This window comes from Paramormyrops kingsleyae, chromosome 6 (genome assembly GCF_048594095.1).
Source record: "Paramormyrops kingsleyae isolate MSU_618 chromosome 6, PKINGS_0.4, whole genome shotgun sequence".
In the NCBI taxonomy this organism is placed as follows: domain Eukaryota; kingdom Metazoa; phylum Chordata; class Actinopteri; order Osteoglossiformes; family Mormyridae; genus Paramormyrops; species Paramormyrops kingsleyae.
The window spans coordinates 22,724,820-22,750,712 of record NC_132802.1 but is presented as its reverse complement, the minus strand read 5'-3'; the positions used below and the strand labels follow the sequence as shown (position 1 = coordinate 22,750,712).

Genomic DNA, 25,893 nt, shown 5'->3' with positions numbered 1-25,893 from the left:
TAACATAGGAAACCATAGCACAAAAAAAATGTGATTGGCTAGGCTTCCATTTTGAAAGCAGGCACACTTTTCTACAAATTTCATTGCAATTAAGGAAAAGGCAGGCAGTGGGGGGCACAGTGCTCACTGACTCATAGGTCTTCCGGGCACCTTAGCCGCAGTCGCTGGCATTTTTATTCACTGGAAGTCCTCCGATGCCACGGCAAACATATTCATAAAGCACAGGCGCCAACAATAACGCGATGACAACGACAATAAATAATTTCCATAATTTTAGACTTGCTTCAAAGGCAGCACAAAAGCATGTGTCAGTGGAATGTCTCAGCCTCGCACTGCTATTCACTGCATCTCAGAATGTGGCAGCCGCTGACACGCAGTGCTGCATTTTACGCACTGCCATTGCCTTCACCCAGAAGGATCTTTTTCCTCCAGTTCACCAAAGCCATTTTATGAATTTTGGCAACATATATCTGCCACCGTTTTTGAGACAAACAGCCGTTTCCGCCATTTGGAGTCGCCCACAGCGACCGAGTCACGTCGCTCCGCCAAAAGAGGCGTTTAAATCACATGTTAATGACAACAAGCCTGGTGGCCACATAATATTAATGGTGAACAGAGCCACTTCCCCTGTCCCCCTTAGGAAACCTTATTTCTTCTTGCTGGATTTGTCATAACGGCAGCATGGATGTCATACCCAAGAAACAGCTTCCTAACCTTGCAGAAAACTCACAGCGGCGAATGAAATGCTTTCTAGAAATCGATAACTGGAAGATTTCCGTTTTTATTTCAGCAGATAGGTTTTGTAACAACCGTTAAAATCGAAACATCTGCCGTTTGCCAGTGTCGAATGAATTTTATCAGGCCTTCACTCAAGGTACATGTTTGCTGCTGAAAAGGATCCTCCACAGAATGTTTGTTTCTCGTATATTTGTCTTCTGCAGTTTCATCATACCTCAAAATATTAGGCTTACTAACATTTTATATATTCTTCTATAAATTATGGTATTAATGTGTCAGTTAAAAACTGTTATATTTCAGAATCTAATTTTATCTGCCAAGTTGCCAACTGGCTTTTTTGATAACAAAGTCTGAAGGATTTAAAAATACTTTTATTTATTTCATGTATTAGGATCATGATATTAAATTAATGTATGGACTATATATTTGTAATTTGACTCTATCATTGTCTCAAGGCTGCCTAAAGCTCTACTCAAGCTGTATTCAAGTTTTCTATTAGAAATGTTTAAATCTCTCATGTTATTTATTTTTTTGTTTTTGTCAAGCATGTTCACCCTTGGCCATCATGTTTTTGATATTCTTAAGAACATAAGCACATCTTACACCCTTCAGGGATGATATTCACTATTGAAAACTATATATGATCACATAATGGGTAGCAGGGAGTCAAAATTAATTTCCACTTTAAGACAAACTGGAGACAACAGACAGGAGATTAATTACTAACATGGGTTAATAGAAACATTATAAATACCAAATATATTGCACTCTGGAAAAGTCAACTATTCTGTACATTTCTTCATCCGTGATCTGAAAAGTTCACAAATAATTTCTTTTACCTTATTAAGCATAAATATCCTGCAATTAATTGTATGTTAGAATATTCAATACAGTTTTTATGCCAGTCATGCCATTTTGAAAATATTTATGAAACTGCAAGCCTGAATAAAATAATCTGACCTGTTCCTGTATGTGCATGCCACCCTCAAGCCTGCTTTTAAACTCTAGCTTAACTATTCATCTTTAATATTGTCCACCACACCTAAGCACTGCATATACATTCCTCCCTTAACTGTGCTAGCTGCCAGTCCTCACTGCTGCACTGTACACTGCTAACCCTGGTGAAAGAATGACCGTCTACCTTCAGTCCCCTTATCTGGTCAAGCCGTTTAACTCATTTTCAGCATCAGGGATGGATATTACATGATCAGATAGCTGTCTCCCTTTTTGTGAATTAAAAAATGAATAGAAAGGCAATTAATATTCTTACTCCCTAATATACCATATTTACAACGTTTAAATCTGTAAAATGCATCATAACTTCATTATTTTGTTGCTTGGCAGATTCTTTTATCTGTGAGCTAAATAGTTTATTTTAGGCAGCAGATGTTAACCTGAGTCTTGAACCAGTTACAGTGATTCTGCTGGTTCATAAGCATACTGTATATCGCCTACTTCATAGTAACTTCATATCGCCTTCCTTTCCAGAGTAACCATGTGTTTTACAAATGCGACAGTCAGAAGTTAACTGAAAGCAAATCACATAGTCACCTAATCACAAGTGCCAGTCGCCCATAGTTACCTGGTTAATTGTTGATGATCCTTGCTAGAGTATGCATGCAAAATTATTATAAACCTCGTCAGCAGAAAATGACATAGAGTAGTTAAAATTGCCTCCATTGTCTAATCCAGGTCAGGACCATTCGGTTTGAGAGTCATACTCTGGAAAAATGGGGGGGGGGTGGGGAGTGGTAGGAGGAGATGATAGGAGTAAATACAGGAGTACCTGCTCAAGTTTGAGGCCTGGGGGGGCCCAGACGTAATCCTCCTGGGCACACCCAGAATCGTCATCGGAAGTGGAGTTCCTCTGGAAGTCAAACATTAACTTGTTGACAGTCTTCTCCATCTCCAGGGGCATCACAGGCGCGACATGCCCCTCCCTGGGGCACTTGCAGTGGAGGCAGATCTTTCTGAGATGATGAAAAGCAGAGCTTGAGAATTAGCGAAAAACAGGCACCGCAGCAGGACAGTGAAATAGTAAAAATGCTACATTATTCTTTTATTAAACATTTTACCACAAAGAAACATGGCATGAGTTTGATCAGTAAAGCAAGTTTGAGTCTGCAGGATTAATGTATGGCTAGGATTGATTCAAAGTTCATTTATTTAGAAAAGGATGGGGAAGAAAATTGACTTCAGTATTATCATACTGAGTAGTGGCCTCAGTTAATCAGGTGGAGGTGACCCTGAGATCACTGACTGGAATTTAAGGGATAAAATATGACAGAAGAGAGTGACCTTAGGAGATGGGAGCAGGACAATCCATATCTGTGCTCCTCACGTGTAAACACCTCAGCTCCTGGTGTGGCTACATTTCGTAACGTGAATTTATAGTGAAATTAACCCCTAGATGTGAGTTATGCAGGTATCCACACTCACAGTAAAATACACCATACAAGGCATTTTCTGCACCGTATGATTTACAGATATCCCATGAATATGAGTCAAAAATATGAAAGTACTGAGAAGTATTAATATATATGAACATAATGAAATATGCAAAATTCAGCAAAACATCTATAATTCAACATCATGCTCCTCAGGCAATGCCAAACTATTATGAAAAAACTCAGAATTCCTGATGCTTTTATATTTAAGTATAATGGGATAAGCTTAAAACCTCTCTGTTCATGTAAGACTGCAGGGCTTATTTACAATCCCATGGCAAAAATCACGACAAGATCCTTACTCTTCTAAGAAATGAAAGCAGGAATAAGGGGCAAACGAAGAGCCAGCGAGCTGGGTGGGGAATCGAGCCATAGTTCAATTAAAAGACAAAGTTGCACTGATCATATTTTGAGATGTATATAAACAAATTTATCAAACCCTCACATGTCAACAGCCTTTGTCCTCCATGGAGTCTATATAATTTCAGTTTAGAGTGTGTGAAAAACATTGATTTAGTTTGAACAACTGGGTAAATTAAAAAGGGGCAATATGGGTTACTGGTGGCTTCCATGGATTGGAATGTAATACATTTACATTCCCTTTTTGAGGCAGGAAAGAGATTCCCTCACGCGAGCAAGGGTGTGGAGACTGACTGCAGCGGTCCTGGTTTTCAGGTGAGATGGAAACACAACTATGCACTACAAATTGTCAGTCATTACACAGTATTGCAGATCACCGAGGCAACAGAGAATAAGGTGCAAGCTGAATGCCTCTCTGTCCCCTCTCCTCTTTTCTAGTGGAATGTTCTGTCTTGTCCAGAGCTGCTTAGCACTGGTCTGGACTGTGTAACCTGGGGCTTCATCCAAAAACATAACAGATGTGGAAAGATGTTACAGTGTGACTTTTCTGCATCGCCAGCGAAATTCTGATCCCCTGAAGCTTTTATATTTCATAATTCCTAATAGATTAACGATGTCTTAAAGCGATGCCTCTAAAGCAGATTTCAAATATTCAAACAGCCTGTCTCAATCAGCAGCTGCTAATGGCTGCAGGAAGAGGTCGGGGGGGGGGGGGCGGGGATGGATACTTGCCTTTAGATTCAAATTCTGAAGAATAATCAGGTGGTTATTTGATGCAAATGTAATCGCCATAAATCGTCAGATTTACCGACAAACTTGACACGATCTGATGCCCATTTGAAAACACAGCAACAAAATAGGTTATTCTTTCTTTCAGCAGTAACACTGAAGCAGTAGCTCAGCTCCTCCTGGTTCCTTATAGCTGGGTGACTCGACCCCACTGTGCTAAGCATGGATACATCAAGTCTGGCAGTAAAACTGGTGTCAATTATCGGCAGGCCAATTATAGCGGAAAAAAAAACCCTGCGTGTATTATCAAATGAAGCCAAAGCATCCATTTTCCATTGCTGACTCATAAACCTGGGAATTATCTTTTGCGGTAAGGCAGCAAGGTGGAAAGATGTACTGGAAAGACTATCTGCATATTCTGCTTCTAAAAATGCCAGGGAACAGGCTCCCTTTCTCTGCCTGCGGTCAACAGCTTGAGCCGGTGACAGAGCTGTTTGTGTGAAGCAAGAACGAAAATCCTTTTTTTTTTCTTTCTCATGTCACGCATCCACAGAATTTTACTGGTTCTGTGTGGGTGTGGATGAGAATGTTTATTTTTCTCATCTGAAAATCAACACTGGGAGAGATTTTCATCTGAAGTACTGATGAAGATTTGTTTGGCTAAGAACATCACCAAAGACACTAAGCACCCTGGACAGCATCTGTTTAAGTTCCTCCTATCAGGAAGGTACTTCAGGTCAATTCCCAGACGCACAAATAGATTTAAAAACAGCTTCTTCCCAAAAGCTGCAGCACTACTGAGTTCAAACATCTCACAGTCTGACAGACTGATGTGCTGCTACCACTATTGCGTATATATTTTTTTAAACACAAATTATGCATACTATTTTATACTAACTATATATAACATTCAACACTACTAATTTACTTTTATTCCATATCTGTCTATCGTGCCCTTACTATACTATTTGCTGGTTTTTGGAACCCTGATGTCAGTTATATTTTATATTGCCTGTAAATATTTATTCCTTGGACTTTGTACGTGAACAGTACTGATATTTTATATTCTTACATGTCTGTTTTAATTATTCTTTGCATATATGCCTAAGTTTAAAACACAAATGCACCATTTGTGGTTAATGCAACTGTAATTTTGTTGCGCTTGCACAATGACAGCAAAGATTTTTTCTGAGTTGCCTCTCCGAAATATTCCTTGCAGCAGCAGTTGTAGACTCCTGCTGGCTTTAATAGAGGTGTTTCTGTCTCTATTGCAGGTTTCTTATCTACAAAATGTTGATTACAGTGTGTGAAGAGAGCACTGGCAAACACACTCTCCCTCTTTAGAATACTGCAGAGCATTCCGGAACATTACAGAAGACACTGGAAGGTACCCTTGGATATGCCATGAATAAAATGAGCCAATGCACACACAAACATGGAGAGCTCCTCAGAATCTGCACAGATATTCAAATTCAAAGTAAAAATATCGTGAAGTAAAGCCTTATACTTTCACTCGGATCTTGCGTTTGATTACGAAGCCTTTAAAACAGCCCACTGCTCCGTCTTACAAAATATAGCTTTCTTGGCATCCTTAGCATATGAACTGAAGCTAGATCATAAATATTTATGTTGTTCTGTGTAAGTCTTGTTTAAACCACTTAGAAAGGAATAATATCATACAAACTATTTTAAAGCAGAATAGTTTCAAAGATATACATATGCCCTGTTTCAGATATACTGTATTTACTGTCATACAATGGATTGTACAACATTCTGTGCCTCAAATACTCCAGTATTTCTCGACCAAAATGAATCAGCTGCATTAAGATTTTGTACAGCAAGTTCACTGGAGTAGCTGTGCTATTAGAAAGGGACCATCGGTGACTTATACCAGCAATCTGAAGCTTCCATATCCACTGCAGCTTCCATATCCACATCTGTAAACACTTCCAGGCAAAATGTCCTGGTTGAATTGTCCTTAACAGTAAATGGCTTTGAGCAAAGACATTTCAGAACAAATGAATATGCTATTAATACAAACTAATACAATTTGTCATTAGCAGTAAATAGCTTGCATTTAAGATATTTTTGGACCAAATTAGTATGCTATTAATACAGGCTAATGTTAATAAAACTAATCCAAACCACCAGACTTAAATATGGGTCTTTGCACCTCAAGCTTAGTGTCTTACCTACGGTACATACAGCATTCTACAAAAGTCTTAGGCAGTAAAAGATGTTGTTATTTACAGTATCTGGGTAGTCAGGGTATATTTGCTCAGGAAAAAGGTAATTTGCCCAGGAAAATAAACAGTAGCACAAAAACCAACAAGAATTTCTATTGTTCATCAAAAAAATGACCAATATCTTGTTGGATGGCTAGATGAACACCACTTCAGGTCCCAAACCTCTCCTCAGGGGCACCCCGGCCATACCATGTATTCCTTAAATTTCACCACCAGCTCACTTAATTGATAAAGTTGATGAGTTAAATAACCTGGTGAAGTATCGATTAGCCAAACATGAGTCAAGAAACATATGAATATATTGCATGATTACGACAAATACTGGGATGAGTGACATATAAAATCAGAACTGTTCACCAACAGCTTCCTGAGTTTTATGCTGCCATTTCTGATAAACAATTAGATTTGTTTACAATTAAATTGTATTATTCAAAAGTGCTCTGTACTCTGTCCCACGGACAGTAACAGAGTGACTTTCCAAAGTGCCATATTTTCTGCATAGCTTTGATGTACTGGAATATAGTTGACTATAACCTGTCATCCATGAACCACAGAATTTCTATATGACATCACTGATTTTCCCTGGGATGAAATTACAAACACATATAGAACTGTCCTTCATGTCAAAAACAGACAAAGTGGTTCCGAATGAACTCAGACATTTTGCAAGCCTGGTCGAGCCAAGTTGACATCTTACAGAATCTTACATTTGTCTTAAGACGGGAGAAAGGAAATAGAATAGAATTACAAAAGCCTTAAAAAAAGAAAAAGCTGAAAGGTCAACAATCCCTTTTGTTTCATGTTACCATCTGTTATACCGAGCTTCACAGTCATTAAAAGCTAACTGATTATTGATCCCAAAGGTGATAACAATAGAATATTGACCACTTTTCCATTTAGGTAAGAAAGTCCGGATTATTGAGTGGAGGCTAACCCAGCTCATTTAATCCCTCAGAGTGCTGCTTGGGTTGGAGCTCACTAAAAGAAAAGACCATTGGAAACTATGACTGAAAATCACAAGAGCTTCCTGTTCCACCTGAACTGTTATCTGCTGTCAGAAAAGATTCTGGTTTTGTGGGCTAGTTTGAAGACACCTTTATCATCTGATCTCTACCTGCCAATTGTGTATAAAGATATCAGCAAAACCTTTATCCATGTGCATGTCACAAATAGGAAACAAACCTGGAAGTCCTAACGCAATTCATGTGACAAATTTGAGCTGCTAAAGATTTTGGGCTCCATAAAATTGTTGGGTCCCCTAAATATGTTTCAAATCTTTAGGGCTCCTGTCACTCAGATGCCCTTGGAATTCTCCTAACCCCCGCCCCATTTAAGGCACCCCTGCTCTTTTTTTGAAAAACAACAGTTCACAAAACCACATAAGATATTTTCCCAAAATCTCAAAAAAAAAAAAAGAAAGCCAATATGATCATTATCTTCAATATACTATATCCACAAGTCCCTTCAAACACTTTGCTAAAGTAGCACTGCTGGACATATCAAAAAGTCAACAAAGCCTTCTTGTTCCACCTGGTTTCTTCTAACCTGACCATGCCATTCAGTAACGTTTTTCGAGCTGAACTCTCCATACCTGCCTAAAACCCATAACATGATGGTAGGGGGGTCACCATATTCTCTTCCTCTCAAAGGAGCTAATTATGTGTGGAAGACAGAGAAGTTCTAGAACAGAACACTGTCTGTCTCTCTCCCTGTCCCCCTCTGTCTCTCTCTCCCTCTCACTCTCATTTTTAATATAACTGGTTGTCATGGTGCCCATCAGAGTGAGTATCCACGGTAACCTACTTCACTTCTACCAACCAGAGGGGAGTGATTAAAGTGAGCAAAGTCAACAAGGTGATTGCTGTGGTGGATGAACGAGGTATTCGTCGTTTGTGAATAGTGTGTTTGTTATTCAAGCAGGGAACAAGCGACCATGCCAGAATATGCGTGTCGTAATGTATGTTTGACAACAAAGACGAAAATCATCCAACACAGCCAGAGCCAGGAAGTTATAAACATTTACAATACAGTTTGGTTCTATTTGGTTATATTGTAAAATTTAAGTACCCCCAATTGACACATGTGGTAGATGGTAGACCTTTTAAGGAACGATTTCATATTGTGAATTTTTACATGATAATTAAGATGACACATTATATGACATGAAACAATTTCCCGAATCAGTTATATTTTGAATTACAATTAGAATTATATGATTAGAATTATACCACACATTAGACTACCCAAAAAATTATGCATACAATTCTGAACTATTCAGCATAACCAGTGAGACTCAAAACACAAGCATCATTGCCATGGCGAAAACAACAAGAACAGAAAGAAAATCTGCACGAGGCTCTTCAGCAGTTTAATAATACCAGGGAAAAATAAGTAAAAATGAAAAAAATAAAAGATCTCACAATTCATTCTGAAGGGTCATACTTCTTCTGAAGCAATTATTCATACAAAAACTGTGAGAGGATTAAGGACAATACTGAAGAGGCTTTTTCATAAAATGGTTTAAAAGCAGGTACTCCAGTCAAATTCTATAATCTAACTTTGATCAACTTGTATAGATCTTAGGACTTCTGAAAGACAGGCTTTCTCCTATATTTGACAGGGCTTGGTGAAGTTGTGCCAAGGACATATTCTGGACATGCTACACATGATGTGTACAGTTTATCCGCTATCCACCCCCCCATCCTTCTCTCTTTTGACCTGCTGTAATTATGGCCTGTCTCGTGTAGGTTTCTCATTTTCCAGCTGAACACGTCATCTGAGCTGGCCTGATGCTCAGAAAAAATATCCGTGTCGTTTTTAAACTGTTTCTTTTGGCTTCATTTGCAGTAGATTGTCAATTGGCAAACAAACAGGCAATAAATGAGGGAGCAACAAGCTTTTCAAAACCAAATTCCAACTGACACATTTTAACCTTTAAAAACACAAGATGTCCATTCATTCTGAAAATAAATAAATAAATTAATGGTATTATATAACACCAAGAACAGGCTCTATATTATCTAATCATACTCAACACCGATTTTTGAGACTTTTGGCTGCTAAAGACAAGGTGGCATGTTTACCAATCCGAATGTTTCTGAAGCCATTTTACATTTTATGTTTTACTAATTTGATACAAAACATATAAAAAAATCCAGTCTTACAGTTAAGCTGCCAGCAATTTACACTAAAGGATTACTTTGGGGAAACCGGTTCAATTGAAACAATAAGAAAAATCATAAAAAGTCAATAGCAAGCTAAAATTAGCCATGACTGCTGAGAGTTTCTTCCCCAAAATCATTATTGAATTGGGGTGTGTGTTGTATAGAACTGACTATTATAATCTCATTCTCATTATATTAAAATATACTCAAGAGACCAAGAGCTTTGGTTAGCCTTTTCAATAAACGCATTAAATCTATCTTTTATAATTATAATTATTACTACAACTACAGCATCTTAAATAATATAAATATTAATCTTAAGTAATATAAATATTACTGCTGTAATAACTTTTTACAATGATCACACACAAGCACCATTCTACAGCAATTTTATTGTGTGGTATATATGGAATTTAAAGAGTCCGTCTTAACGGTGATCAAAAATTCAGCACGGTGATTATCTCCTGATGCACAGGCACACAGCAGGTTAATTACCTCGTGCCAACGCAGCAAGTGACGACCCCAGCAGAGTGCAGAAATCGACGCGGCAGCCTTGGGGGAACCTCGTGCAGCACGACTCATGCTGCCTGTTTCGCAGGCACAATAATCGATTCCAGAGCGGCGCCACGAGTAGCAGGCGCAGGCAAGCACGACAATCAGCAGCAAACAGTCACCTCGATCATTTCATGCAAATAAAGACTTCCTGCTATAATAGCATTCTTCAACAACTAAGGAAATACCAAGGATCAGATTTTATATAACTGATAATATTAAGATGCCCAAAAGGCAAATGAAAACCAATAAAGACCTGAGATGCAAGTGCGCATAAACACGTGGCACATATTCCGATTTGCTTTTTTTTACCTTTTCCATTAACACTTGACATAATATCATTCATTTTAATCTGTTGAGAAGATTTGATTCTCTGCTCCTGTATTTTTTATCATTTTAGCTCATTATAAATTGAAAACAGCCCATTATAAATCAAAGAATTCTGCCTTGATAGCTAATGGCACAAGCAGCACTGCCTAGACAATGTGCCACTTGCTGTTATGTATTATCTCAGAAGAGCCCAAGGGGCAGAAGATGAGAAAAGTGGGAACGAACAAAAAAAGAAAGACCACTACAGTACAATTAATAGCGCGCTCATCTTATGCCAGCTCTATATACCTGCTTCATTTTTTTATACCCCAAACAGCCCCAAAGAGGGTAGCACTTCATCCCCCCCCCCTCCCCAAAGGGGGTAACACTACCAAAAAAAGCCACAGCCAACTCCTCCTGACCTACATTTGTTCCCCCCCCACCCCACCTGAAGGAGTTCCTCTTTCTGTCTTCTTTTTCTCTACCACTGGTATCCATGTGTTAATAAAGCACGGTAATCCAACACACATATGCACACACGTCCACATAAATCTTCACACTATTCAAAACTTGCCCCTTCTAATGTATTTTTTATTTTTTTTTTATATTTTCACTATAGGTTCCTCTTTCGATCGCTGGGGGAGTGCATCTAATATCTGGAATAACGCAAGTGCACCTAGACTCGAGAGAGATTTCTGAGGAAGGGGAGAGCTGTAATTAAGTGGTGACAAATTTCTGCCTCCCCTCCTGTGTGTGTGGGATGTCTTGACAGCATAGCACATGGTTTTCAATAGGGAAGGCACATACCAATGGGGAGGGCATATCTATAGAAAGGCATTAACAGGATCCACAGGAGAACATCTGGATTCTGTGATGTCTCTTGGCATACTCAAGGTTGTAAAATTGACACCCTGATCTACAGTGCATGAAAGTGACAGGCTACAGAAACCATTTTCAAAAAATAAAAAAATTAAAAGGCTGTTAGAACAAATTAAAATACCCTCCCCCAGTAAAAACACATACAGTGGAAATTCCTCTCTACCTTTTTTTTTTTTTTACAAAAATTCATCACTCCAAAAGTTCTGTTGATAAAAAACAGTGTTAAAAATGCAGAGCCCGCCTGTTAGAGGGTGGAATCTTTAATCGCTGTTCATCATTATTCACGCCTGTTGAGTCAAAGTGACTCTGTTGCTAAGCTTCTTCATCTGTCGCTCCCACCATCTACTTCACAGGGAGCAGAAGCAAAAGCTCTCATTCATGCAGGCAGTGCATGAAGCCCCTCCATGGCTGAAGGCTCACCCAGCACAACAGCCACGTTCACCCTTCAGTGGTCTTTGGGTCGAAAACTCCTGTTATCCTGGCAAGTGAGGCCAGGAATTCAGGCATAGAATTGGATGAGGGGGATGATGGTCGATTTCCTACTAGATCTTTGGCAGGTTTTAACTGGAATCTATTGCACAGGGATGTATATTTGATTATTCTCTAAGAATTTACTGGATAGCAATCATCATTATTGTTATCCTTCGTTATCATTCCTATGGCTATAAATAACTGAGTGAGGTTAATTCTAAAATGCTGAAATGGCAAGAAATTGAATGTATCCCAGAGGTTTTGGGCTACATGAATCTGACCATCTAGGGCATGATGGCTAAAAATAGCACGATACAGTCTGCTTCCAAAAGCTGGCGGTGCATTTGTTCAGCTGGTTTCTTACTCTGAAGAGCAGATGACAGGGACCAGTCCCCTCGCACCCTTTGGAATTCCCCACCCATTATTTAGCCATTTTATAGCTTAATGTTAAAATTCAACCCTGGCAATCAAGGGTTGCACGTCAAAACCCCTTCAGAAAACATGGGGGCTTTCACTTTTCTCTTAGCGACATGCTAAAAATCGCTCATTCCGTGTAGCGTGTTTGCAGGCTTCCATTTACTCCGCTTCGCTAAGTCCATAATGACTGCAGTGAAAACCTGCCCACCCTTCATTTAAAAGACGCCTTCAGAATGATCTTTTTCAACCAGCTGTCTTAAGATGTGACACCGGTGCAGAGCACTGTGCTGGATATAGGGCAGAATGATAGCCTACCAAAATGTGTCGCTTGTAACTGAATTCTGTATCTGCCCTTGTGTCAGTTACTTAGGTCACCGTCGATCTCTGTGGCCCATCTCAATATTTTTTCTCTTCTAGAAATTGCTACAAGCAAGAGGATACCTGTAACAGGTGTTAAACAGGAGTGGTGCTGCTATGCGGCACTAACAAACAGCTTGGCACCTTCTGAGAGTGGGAAAAAGTGGAATATTGGGGGAGTTTCTCCAAGAGCACTGGTGGTATCAACAACAGCGGGCACACACATGGCACAGCCTTGAATGACATGAAGGGTCAAGAAATGTTGAGTTAATGATAAATTTCCTTTGGGATCAATAAAGTAGCATCCATCCATCCATCCATCCATCCAATCACAAGCACATGGGGGCCCTTGGAATGCACCCAACACAAGCCTCAAAGCAAAGCACAGATGGACAACGCAGTGATAAAAGTTTCAAGGTTGGCATCAAGTCTCACACCAACATCTTCTTAGGGAGTTTCACTTGCACAAGAAAATGCTCTAAGGGCAGAATGAAAAATGACTGGTTCAGAGAGTTAATCAGATTGTAAAGGAGGTGGGTCCAAGCAACTAGAGGAGGTGGGACCAAGACATCTGATAAAATTCTCATGAGTTCTTCTTAGAGTCCATAAGATGGAGTGATGCAGCGGAGGGTGGTCAAACAGTTCTATGATTGAAGGCTAAAAACTAAAGAATAAAAATAGATCTCAATTTGATTTGTGTGCAACAATTTCCTAAATAACGTGATTTGCAGGCAATAAGTCTAACCATATTTATATAAAAGCCTGTAGAATTTCCCCATCTCAATATATGAGCCATCACCAAAATGAGAAAAATATTGTAAAATTTAACCTGGTTTTGCAGTGCCAAAATACAGACCTAGTAGTAATACAAAATATAATAGCAAATTATATACATTCTGAGAAAATTAAGATGTTAATAGGCTGCCAGAAGCACAAGAAGAAATTATTAGCCAAAGCCAAAGAAATTGTTAATGTCAAAACAATACAAAGAATTCAAAATAAGGTGTCATCATACAGTAAATGTCAACATAAAAGTATATATATATATTGTGTTATGGCTTGAAATAGCTTGTGTGTTATGTATTATTCATGAACATACGCAACAAAGGCAGGTGTGCAGATGGACATGACAGCAAGTTTGCTGAGTGCTGGAGGTTATGAGCGGGAGGGACAGCACTCATGTGCCGCCTGCAGTTTCCGGCCGTGGCTTAGCGGGGAGCTTTATTGTCGAAGATCTCCGAACCTATCTCTGCTCTCCAATTAGAAATGTAAAAAAAAAAAAGATGGCCGACGAATTCCAGAGCCCTAACCTGGTTATGGCGAGCAGAATGCTTCCTCGCCGAGCTGCTGCCTAATAAGAATGAATCATGTCCCTGCAGCAGTAGAGAGAAACTGCTGCCGCTGACATTAATTGGCTTAAAAATTCTGGCTGCGCTGCTGGCAGCTGAGCACAGAGAGCAGCGTTCCGTGTGGAATTCTGATCTATTAAACCGGTGACGCTGTGTATTTCTGTAGTCAGCGTGACCCTCGGTGACGTTTTCTTCCTCTCAATAACGAGACCGACAAGCCACACGCCAAATGCGCTTCAGACCCACTGACGAGCCAACAGACCGACTCTTTCCAGAACCCTTGGTACAAATAACTAGGGCTGGGTGTGACAAAATGCTCAAAGGACTTAAAAAAATAAATTATATATATATATATATATATATATATCAGAGAACTTATTCCCTGAGACTCAGTTCAATTACTTTACGATATTGGTTGTGGCAGAGAGGCACACAGGTGACTGATGAGGAAGGAGACGGCATGCCAGCCCAGGGGGGCCTGCTCTTGTTGGGCTTGTCTCTGCTCCTTGGCTTCTTGTACTGCCAGGCGGACACATGTCAGAAAGCCAAGGCCAAACCAAATACATCAGAGTAGCAGTCAGTCTGAATGGGCCAAAACCCCCAGCGTGCCAAGGGGGGGGGCTGTCATCTGTTATGAAGAGGCATTATTCTGCAGGGCAGCTCTGACCGCGGCTCTGCCCTGACAGGCTACTGCAGGTATTTGTATGATGTACATAGTACTGTTAGCATGAAGGCACAGCCCTCACCACCCCACCCCCCCCCCCAAAAAGGCGTGGGATCCAAATCCCGGCCCTGATCTATGGGTGTGTGGGGTCTGTATGCTCTCTCCATTCTGCGTGGGCTTCATCCAGCCACTCTGGTTTCCTGCTGCAGTCAAAAACATGTAAATTGGCTTCTCTAAATAACCCATAGTGTGTGTGTGCTCCATGATCTCGGCCAGGGGCCCCCCACCCTGTGCCCTGAGATCCTAGTCAGGGTGCCCCCCACCCTGAACACCCTGTACCCTGTGATTGCCACAAGGGAGCCCCCCGCCCTGTACCCCGTGATCCCAGTCAGGGTGCCCCCCACCCTGTACCCCGTGATCCCAGTCAGGGTGCCCCCTGCCCTGTACCCGTGATCCTAGCCTGGGTGCCCCCTGCCCTGGACCCCGTGATCCTAGCCTGGGTGCCCCTCCACCCCCGCTTACGATGCCGAGTGCCCGCGATTTGAACCCACTGCCCTCGAATCCTATTTCCATACCTACGATCCCTGCGGAAACTTCATCTCGGTCCCACTGCACATAAAGTGAGACTTAAAAAAAAAAACAAAAAAAAAAACAGCCAGTTCGCGTTATGCAAGCAGTGTGGCATGTGATGTAACACCACTGCTTATCTCAGAGCGCCCCCACCCCCCACCCCCCGCGCATCACAGGCCTCTCTGCCATGTGTCACTGCTGCAGACGTGAGCAGCTATATCACAGCATGAGCATGAAATGCAGAGGATACAAAGAAGGAAGATTTTAACTGCAAATGGGAGTAAAAAAAGAGGCAAACTCAATCCCCGCATTATTCTTTAGAAGGAGGTCCTCTGCCTACATATGTAACTAACAGGCTGTCCACCTGACTGGCCAAATACCTTATTACATGTATAGTTCCAAATATCTCAATTCTGCATTCTGATTGGCTCCTCCGAGACGACCGTCACTGCACCGTTCGGCCAAACTTCATTGCATAGCCAAAGTGGGGCCCGGATGTTACTTCATGCTTGTTCAAGGCGGGTCAGGAGATTCGGGGGGGGCGGCAGGTGCGATGAACTGCAGAGGCAGCTCCGCTTTAATTTTTTTTTCTTTCCCACCCAGACTGAACCAGCAAGGCCTGACTGCGATTAGCTGCAAACTGGCGGATCTCTGCCTGCCATCATCGATTCAGAGAAAAAAAAACACAGAAATAACAACATTTCAAAAAAAGACTTGAAGTCACGCATCAGCTGGCAGGGCCTGGATCTGCCAGGGCTCAGGTGAGACACCTCTGCTGGGACAGAAGGCCTGGATCTGCCAGGGCTCAGGTGAGACACCTCTGCTGGGACAGAAGGCCTGGATCTGCCAGGGCTCAGGTGAGACACCTCTGCTGGGACAGAAGGCCTGGATCTGCCAGGGCTCAGGTGAGACACCTCTGCTGGGACAGAAGGCCTGATCTGCCAGGGCTCAGGTGAGACACCTCTGCTGGGACAGAAGGCCTGATCTGCCAGGGCTCAGGTGAGCCTGATTTGCCAGGGCTCAGGTGAGACACCTTTGCTGGGACAGAAGGCCTGATCTGCCAGGGCTCAGGTGAGACACCTCTGCTGGGACAGAAGGCCTGATCTGCCAGGGCTCAGGTGAGACACCTCTGCTGGGACAGAAGGCCTGGATCTGCTCATTTCATCATTCACTGATTAAAAAATACGGATGTGGCCATAATGGAGTGTATAATAACTGCTTTACATCTAACGAGGGAGGGGGGGATGACAAATTTGCACTTGGTGTGGCGTGATGTACCATGAGAAGCAAAAGAGAAAAGAAATAGGCAGGAGTAACTCTGCATTCCTCGCTTCCCTTTAGCTCATCAGACTGATTTGCATTTTGTGAAATGATTAAAAGAAACTGCAGTCTTTGGTCTGATTCCAAAGACTCTAGAGTCACCAAGATGCCATCAGTGAGAAAGAGTGAGAGAGAGAGAGAGAGCGAGAGAGAGAGAGAGAGAGAGAGAGAGAGCAGGGGGCAGCGATGACTCTCCCTGACAGTTCACAGAGCTGCTCAGACGTTGAATATCAATGTTATATAGTACACTAGAGAGTACAAAAAACAGCAAAGAAAAACCCACAAAACAGTCATTTTTGTTATAACTTTATGACTTATGAAATACTTCAAGGTTAGACATTTGCTTGTCCCTAAGTCTCCAGAAAAATAAAACATGATTACAACAAAGTAAAGGACATAGAAGCATCAAACATTTGCTAACACCTAATCTAACACCATGTCACATTCCCGCTCCACACCTGTCATGCATGAATATTAAGTGGCTGCATCACTGCATCTGAGAGATGCTGCAGGAACCGGAAGGAATGTAATCCTGCGCTTCTGTGCTTCATCCAAGAGACTGGGGCTGCTTCGGGTAAAGGTACGCTATCACCACATCCGCCACCAATGTGTCAGCACACCCATGCCAGGTAGCCATTTTACACCTGAATGCCCATCGCACATCTGTTGTGGTGAGAAAGCAAGAATCTAATTTGCCAGTCTGTCCGGGGGATGATAAAGTACCCGGTTTGAGAGAGCTTGCATGGGAATTATGCCAACGACTAAGGAAAATATCACTCCATTGATACCTGATGGCCAGCAGGGAGCAAAGGATGACCACCACGTCACATGCTTCGGACCCCACAACCTCCTGCGCAGAGAAGAAAGCTAAGCTTTAAGTCAGCAAGCCCGGGTCAACAAGTTTCCATCTTAAGGCTCATTTTAAAGATGAGCAGACTGGAGGTGGCAGTGCAGGTTTTCTTGCCGCCCATTCGCTCTATGGCCCCTCAAGCAGGGCGCTAAACTGAAAGAAGGACCTTCATGCCCACCAGGACACTGCCTGCCCTACACAGGAATTCCAACCATCTCTGCATCTCTGATACCAAAGCAGTGCTGTGATGCTTCGTGGAAAAAAATTTGCACTTGAAAGGATTTGGTTGATAGGCATGAGCCTAACAGCATCCTCAGTGAGTTAACCGGACATTGCGACTTACTGGGCGCTAAGCGTGGGGTAAACGAAAAAGTACCAATAATTATACCTTACGTATCTAATTAAGCACCACTCGGACAGAGGCTGCACACTGTTGATAAAAGAGGAAGCTTGTTATGTTGAAGGGAGGCTGTGAGGTTCTCTTTGGACACATGGCCAGTCAGACAGACTACAGATTATGCAAGTGAATAGTCATGTCACTGTGTGTTATTTTAACAGGATCTGAAGGCCATGGGCAGCATGACAGGATATGACAAAATATCAAACTGCTCTAGCAGGCACTGTCCTTTACTTTCACGTATTAGAGATGATTCAGAAATGCTGTTTGCTTGGTTCCAATTCCCATATAATTCTGCGCAGGGGAGGTTTGAATCCTCCAAATTCGACCCTGGGCACCATCGATGACGACAGCTAGAGAATCTGACAGCAGCTACCTGAGACTCATGGTTTAGGGGGTGGGGGGAGGGGGGGGGCATTAGTGAAACTCGGCAAGACTTAAAATTACAGCACAGTACATAGAGAGTCTCATGGAAGCCTAGATCCCAGTGTGCTGGATAGCAGAGTACTTCCTTCAAGGTCGGCTCTCTCTTCCTTTTTCCTCTGGTGGGCATGTCACACCTCAACTGGACATTCTGCTAGTATCACATGCCCCCTGAACCCATCGCCCGCCAGGCCTATTTTCAGCCTCTGTCCCCGCACTGCCTATCCGGTGTCCGCTTTAAAAACGTCCTCGAGCCTCTCCTCAGTCCCACTCCACCCAGAAACTTACCGGACCTGAGCCTGTACGCACATTACTGTATGTGAGCCCTGTGGCATGTGATGTAACACAGAACTCCCGCCCCTTCTGCCATGTGTCACTGCTGCAGACATGAGAAAACACAGCTATACCACGAGCTCCTTATGAAGATCACACTGGATACAGGACACATTTCATGGATTTTAAATTAGAAAATGAAAAAAAAATAATAATTAGACAAAACTTTGCCTCCCTGCATCAAACCTTATATGGTTCTCCTGCCCAAACAAACACGGCAGAATGAGCATCTCCAGCTGCCTGTCACAGGGGTGTGACTGCCTACTGCCAGACCCCACCCCCTTTTTCTCACTTCCACATCCTCATTCACTCCACCCCCCAGACCTGACTCCGCCCCTTGATGGCCTTGCTGCACTTTGAAGCCCTGGACAGACCCTAAATTTGCCCGCATGGCAGTATGGGCGCAGAGGGATGGCAAATGCCCTGGGGAGCCGGTTAACGAGCCCCGCTGTCCGTCCGTCCATCACCACGGGCTTCTGCTTCCTCCTTACGCCTCCTGGCGCCTCATTTATACCGGGGAGGACAGCAGACATGGAGGGTGCCCATGTCGCACTGTCAAAAGACCACAATGTAGCTCCGGCCCGGAACGAATAGAGCACGGCTGCTCGAGCGGAGAAGAAAGTTCAGGAAACAAAAGAAGGACATGCGCTTCGGTGGGGCTGACGGCTCTGCATCTAGACAGCCGACTCGGATCCCAGCGGCAGAAGCGGCGGGCGCGATTCGAGCTGCCTGTGCCCACCTACCCACTCACATGGCACACGGCCCTGGCACAGAGGCAGGCCGTTCTGGGGACGGCTTTCTCTACCAGAGTGCTGCGCTCCACTACATTCTCCATAGAATTTTTCATGTTTCTTCCCCAGCACACACACACGCGCACACACACACACACACACACGCACACACACACACACACACGCACACACACACATAGCTGAGGCAGGGTTGCAGGCAGACAGGGCTCCTCTGTCATCGCTGCACTCTCACTGTAATTTGGACGCCCCTCCTGACAAACAGACGCACTCACGGAGAAACACGGTGATGTGCGTGATGACAAACACACACACACACACACACGTAAAGTAGTGGGGGCAGAAACACATGCACACCCACAAGCGTGTGTTATGTCACTCTGACAGATACGGACCAAAAAAGATTATTCTATATCACCCACACCAGCACCACCCCCCCACCCCCCCCAAGATCTGCGCTATAACTGTGATGGCTTTGTTACTCTGTGACTCATTCACAGCAGCTTTCATCAGAGGTACGCCAGCGCATTCCAGCGTTAAAGTCGCCCCCCTACCCTACCCCCCCCCCCAGGTCCTGGTAAGGAACCTCTGGCACAAACTAACATGCTGAGCCTCCGGTGCCCAGATGATTCCCAAGACACCCAGTGGATGGTTTGGCGAGATCCAAGTTCAGCCGTGTGCGAGAGTGTGCCACTGGTGTGGCGCGGGGGGGTGTCCCTCCGCCCAGCGGAACACGGCAAACCGAGGTGCAGCCTCCGGCCATGCCGGTGTGTCCCAGGGATATGCGGAGCACTCACCTTTCTCCCCCCTCTGCTCCACAGGACACCGCAGGGCAGCGCTGCGGGGGGGCGGCCGTAGCCCGCGCCGCTGGAGAAGTTCGTCCGCGATGCTTGTTGAATGCAAACGACCCCGGTGGGGAGGGAACGAAGGAAGAGTGAGCACCGCTGAAGCCAGGGGCCCCTTTCCCACGATCGCCGGGGTCCCCCCCCCACCCCGGCTTTGTGGAGGCTCACGGCGTAATGGTGGAAACTCAGGAAGGTGCGCGCTCTGGCTTGGTTGCTGTGCACAGTGCTTAAAGCAGAGGAGCCTGCCACCTCGCTCAAGAGGAGAAGCCACGCCCACCACCCACCCTCCTACCTACTGCAGTCAATCAAAGGCAGCGACTCAGCAGCCGCCGGCCAATCACAGCCATCGGGGGGTGGGGCCTGACTGAATTCACGAGGCTAGGCACAGTGGCTGCATCTCCTCGGCTGTCAGAAGGAGAGGCAGAAGACAGCAAGAGAGAAAACAGTCTCTGGGTTAATGTTTGTGGGTTACTGGATTTTTCTCTGATATATTATGTGGTGAAGGGGCACATCCCATAAATAAGTGATGCTAGCATTCCCAAGGTAACTGACTACAAACCACTAAATTAAATCACCTGAGACACATTATTCCTGTGTTTCCCATTACAGCCTGACAGTGTGCCTTTTTTCCATTTCCTTCACTCTCTCTGGGAAGCAGAGAAAGCTGATACTTTGCCCCCGAGATAAATAGTTTGCTGGTAAATAGCTTTTCTCTCCAGTTGACATACCGCATAGCTTTCCTATGTTGCTTGATCCTGAGCAGAAGTGCTGGATTAAGTTTACCTCTAACCCTAATCAGAATAATGTACCCTTTATCCCTTTGCTGAGATTGCCAGTGATTTAAAAATAGCAGAAATGGCTGCTTAAATGCAGCTCTTTAGTATTAGACTGAAGACTGTTGGCTCTGAAGCCGAGGCTTTTTCTGGACATATGCATGATGCACACAGCAGATAACATGTATGTTCTCTAGCGGCAGGGCCACTAATCAATGCGGCGGCGGACTGTATGAGGCAGTGCATGCGTCACATGCAGAGGATACTGTAAATTGCGTCTGCATGTTCTGCAGCCATTAAAGCAGAGATCAAAGGCAGACTTTCTTCCTCCTGGAGTGCCCAAATCCTGCATATTTCACAGGCTGCTAATTGGTGACGCCTGTATTTATTGAAAATTGGAAATGATTAGGAACAAAAACTGGTTGAAGCCCTTCAGGGACTCCAAGACAGGGTGAGAGAGAGACCCTTCCTTTTTGACCCCCCCCCACAAACACACACACACACACACACACCGTTTCCCGCCTCCAGGCTATTCAACTCGTTTGATCCCACAACAATTTGCAGAGACAATTCCAGATGCACTCGTGTGACATGTTGCATTGCTGTACTCGGTATTCCACAGAATATTCACTACAGAGATATCATGTTCAATTTTCCCTTGAGCAAACACCTCTTGAAAGATTTTAGGAATCACTTAAGCTCAAAATACAGCACCGAATTTGTGTCATACTAAAACATACTTAAAAACAAGACTAAACTCACATTACAAGTAACATTTTTCTGAGATGAAAACACAAACATTTACATGTTCCAGACAAAGACACGTGCATATGCACACTTCAGTGACTGTCTGTCTTTTCACCCCCTACAGGAGATCATTACTGAGGGCCAAGGGGGTTCACCACAGAGGGCGTGGGGAGTGGGACGGTGCTTTGGGGTCAGGTGGGTGGGTAGTCACACCAAGGTGTGAACTGAAGGGTCTCATCAACTGCAGTTAGTATTACCATAAACACTTAACTCTTTTTATTTTTTCATTATTTTTCTGTTTTGCTGCCAGAACATAGCCATTGCTTTACAGTCTAATAGTCAAACAATACAGATCATAATTAATCAGGATGGTTAATTTTCCATCCATCCATGCTCCCTTATTAGGTACAAGGTCATGGAAAGCCTACCCCAGGAAACACTGGGAGAGAGATAGCCAATACGGACAGCCAGTCAGCCATAGTAAGGCAGCGACACACATGCAAACACAATGGGGAATTTAGCGATGCCAAATCACCTCACCATAAGTCTGTGGACTGCGAGAGGAGCCCAGAATCAACCCCTGCGGCATGGAGAGAAGATGCGACACGCATATGCGCAGACAAAGCTGAGTGCAGAATTCGAACCCCCAGAATGAGAGGTGAGGCTATACAGTTCCAGGCAACAGGCTAATGCAAAAATGTATGGCTTGTTTCAGATTCGAAAATAATTAAGAAATACAGAAACAAACAATGAATGCAACAATAAAAATGAAGTAAAACCCTACAAAGAAAATGTGCAATGGCCATAATCTTAAATCAGAATAACAGCCTCAGCCTTAAACAAATCAGAGTAACAGCCCCAGAGTTACACCCATCAGAGTAACAGCCCCAGTGTTACACATATCAGAGTAACAACTCCTCAGAGTAACAGCCCTAATCTTACACAAATCACAGTAACAGCCCCATTCTAGTACAAATCGGAATGGCAGCCCCAGTCTTACTAAAATCAAAGTATCGGCCCCAGTCATACACACATCAGAGTATCAGCCCCAGTGTTCCAGACATCAGAGTAACAGCCCCAGTCTTACACAAACCAGAATAATAGCCTGAATCTTGCTTGTGGAAATTTTCCAAAAATTGTGTGGTTGGCAGACCGAAAAATGATTGGTTCAGAGAGATAACCAATCAGACTATAGAGGAGGTGGATCAAAGCAATTAGTGGAGGCAGGACCAAAACATCTGATTGGTTGGTCCCGCCTCCTCTAGCTGCTTGAACCAACCTCTTCTACAATCTGATTGGTTATCTCTTTGAACCAATCATTTTTCGTTCTGCCCTCAGAACATTTTTGTGTAAGTAAAACCCCCATGAGCCAGAATCTTACATAAATTAGAGAAACAGCCCCAGTCTAGTACACATCAGAGTAAAAGCCTCAATGAGTCACACATCAGAGCAACAGTCCCAGTCTTACCCAAGCCAGAATAATAGCCCGAATGTTACACAAATCAAAGTAACAGCCCCAGTCTAGCACACCCCAGAGTAAAAGCCCCAGTGTTACACACATCAGAGTAACACCCCCAATCTTACACACCAGAATAACAGTCCCAGTCTTACACAAGCCAGAATAACAGCCCAAATCTTACACAAATCAGAGTAACAGCCCCAGTCTAACATATACCAGAGTAAAATCCTTGGTGTTACACACATCAGAGTAACAGCCCCAACCTTACACACCAGAGTAACAGTCTTACATAAGTCAGAGTAGCAACCCCAGTTTAGTACACAACAGAGTAACAGCTCCCAATCATACACAAATCAGAATAACAGCCTGATTTTTGCACATATTAAAGTAACAGTCCCAGTCTTACAATCGCTTTCCCTTGTTCCAATGGAAGAAAAAAAGAGCCTGAAAATTAATAGAAATGGCAGCTTTAGCTGTTCGAGATGTTGCTCTTTTGTGGATGGCTGAGCTTTGCTGAAAATAGGCATTTTGATTTTACTCACACAAAAGAACCCTGAAGATTACAGAGCCCACTGCTTCCTTCCTCCAGGACCTTTTGTTCTTTGTAAATCACCCCCATTTATTACACTTGCAGCCAAAGATAATGTAGATTTCTCATCAGTTTAGTAAAAATATGTTGAGAATGAAAATTTTACCTGTTGCCTCACCTCTTCAAGCAGTGTTTTCTTCCTTGACGAGAGAAGTTTTTGACAAGCAGATAGAGTTCAACGATTCATGTGGGTCAGAAAACATGCCTTACAGTTTCATAATGGATATATCACCAGTTTTACAAACAATACATTATCAATTTAGGAGATGCTTTTATCCATAGCGACAGGCATTTTTTTGAGAAAGCGGGGGTCAGGCAATCTTCGGAGCAGCTGGGGTAAGGAGCCTTGCTGAAGGACCCAACGGCAGTGACATGCCAGTCGTGGAACTGGAACCAAGGATGTTCCAATCATGGGCACATTGTCCAAACCCGCTGAGCCGGACACCGCAGCTCCTGTCTTGTGCCCTGTAGTTCCTGGCATAGCCTCTGCAACTGGGATAGGCAGTAATGGAAGATGGAAGATTCCAGATCAAAAGCAATAATTGTTCACAGTGCAGCTCTGAAACTGGACACCACTGCAAAAGCTCCACTTCCTAACGTTAAGCTGGGGTCCAGATCAAGCGTGAGCTGATCACCTCCTCTTTGACCTGTTTGCAAGCCTCCAGATCAAGAGCTGGCATCCTGTGGAGCTAACATCTGCTTCTTTTCCCAAAAAATAATCAAAAAAAAAAAATCATTCATCTTTTTAATATATTTGGAGAAGCATTTACCAGCCTTTGAACACACAACACTGTAAAAGATTCCCTTCCTTGTTGCTGCTCCCATGCTGAGAGAAACCAGGGCCACAACTGCATGAGTGCTACATCACTGGTTTGCCCCCTAAGGAGTGAAATCTACGGCAGTAGAAACCTCTCAGCTGGTCCTACCAGAACAGGCAAGTTTGACACTGAGGCGCCATCCCTCTCCACAGAATAGTCTGCAAGGGAATCAGGGCCAGAATTCAAGGGGCAATTTTTTTTCCACTGCCATGTGGAAAGTGAGACAAATTGTACTGTGAAAAAACTCAAGTGAAAAGCGGTTATGCTTAATCTTAAAATGACGCGCTCTGCAGATTGCTCATCTGGCTTCTGACCTCTCACATACGCAATAAATGTAGATGGATGAACTCAAAGTTTGTGTGAACTTTACATGGAGCCAAAAACGTGAAGCGTCAGCTTCTTATAAAAACTCCAAACGGAATTTTTTTTTTTATGATCCCAAGCAAATGCACGTGGGAAGCAGCTTCTGATCGTCTCCACATCAACACATCCAAGCCACCGCCAATCAGTCACTCTGTCACCCCTTATTTTCCCCTCTTAATTAATTTAATTTGAATAATCGTCTTATTAGGTTCTGGCTGTGTCTGAAAGATATTGGGTAGGTTCTGCTCCAGCACTGCTTACCTGGGCATTCACTGGAAGCTCAGTCTAGCTGCACTGAAATAGTTGATTCCTTGACAGCATGCATGTCTGCAACATGCTATTTCCCTCACTTGTACATCGCATTCGACAGGCATCTGCTACATAAATAACTGTAAAGGTAAATGCAAAGCTAATGGGATTTAAAATGTCCACTGCATTGGGACCAAACACCAGGAATGTATCACTGCTGGCATTCTCTCATACTACAGCTCTCTGATATTTTGACATTCCTTTCTACCCCGGCTGATGTATGCAAAGCCTGCCTCTTAACAAGCAGCGACCGAGCATTGACCCCCCACCCCCCACCACGTCCAGAGGACACAGCCTTGGCCATCGCTCCGTTCTGTAGCCTAGGACGCCGCTATGGACTCAGGAGATGGATCTTTTCAGCTGCGTGTGAGTCATCCGAGTGCGCAGTCTGTAGCGGGGGTGCAAAACGATACAGTCATCTCGCACATTCGCATCGAGCAGCCATATACCTTACATGGAAATAAGACAGAGCCTCGCCACAAAGCCAGAGGATGCTGATGTGCAGAGCCTCCCTGTGGCCGGATAGCAAGGTCCGTGAGGAAGGGGGGGGGGGGCGTGGCCCAGATGACGGGCGCAAGGAGGGGCTGTTCTGCTCCCGAGCAAATCAGCTGGGGGCTGAGCTTTTGGGCATAAGGGGTCTCGCAGAAAGCGCTCCACTACCCCCTT

General features: G+C 43.6%; 1 protein-coding gene across 7 annotated transcripts in view; it reads right to left on the bottom strand.

The window, feature by feature from the left end:
* The window catches only part of LOC111842286 (prickle-like protein 2), a 52,794-nt gene that overhangs the window by 6,679 nt on the left and 20,222 nt on the right, over positions 1–25,893 (bottom strand). For 3 of the 7 annotated variants that reach the window (XM_023808735.2, XM_023808737.2, XM_023808736.2), the window contains exon 3: positions 2,525–2,708. In XM_023808735.2, the coding sequence (XP_023664503.2) occupies positions 2,525–2,708 (184 nt within the window). Of the gene's footprint in view, positions 1–2,524; positions 2,709–10,179; positions 10,201–20,121; positions 20,413–23,855; positions 23,924–25,893 lie in introns of those variants that run through there. The other 4 variants (XM_023808740.2, XM_023808738.2, XM_023808741.2 and 1 more) reach the window with 4 other exon arrangements.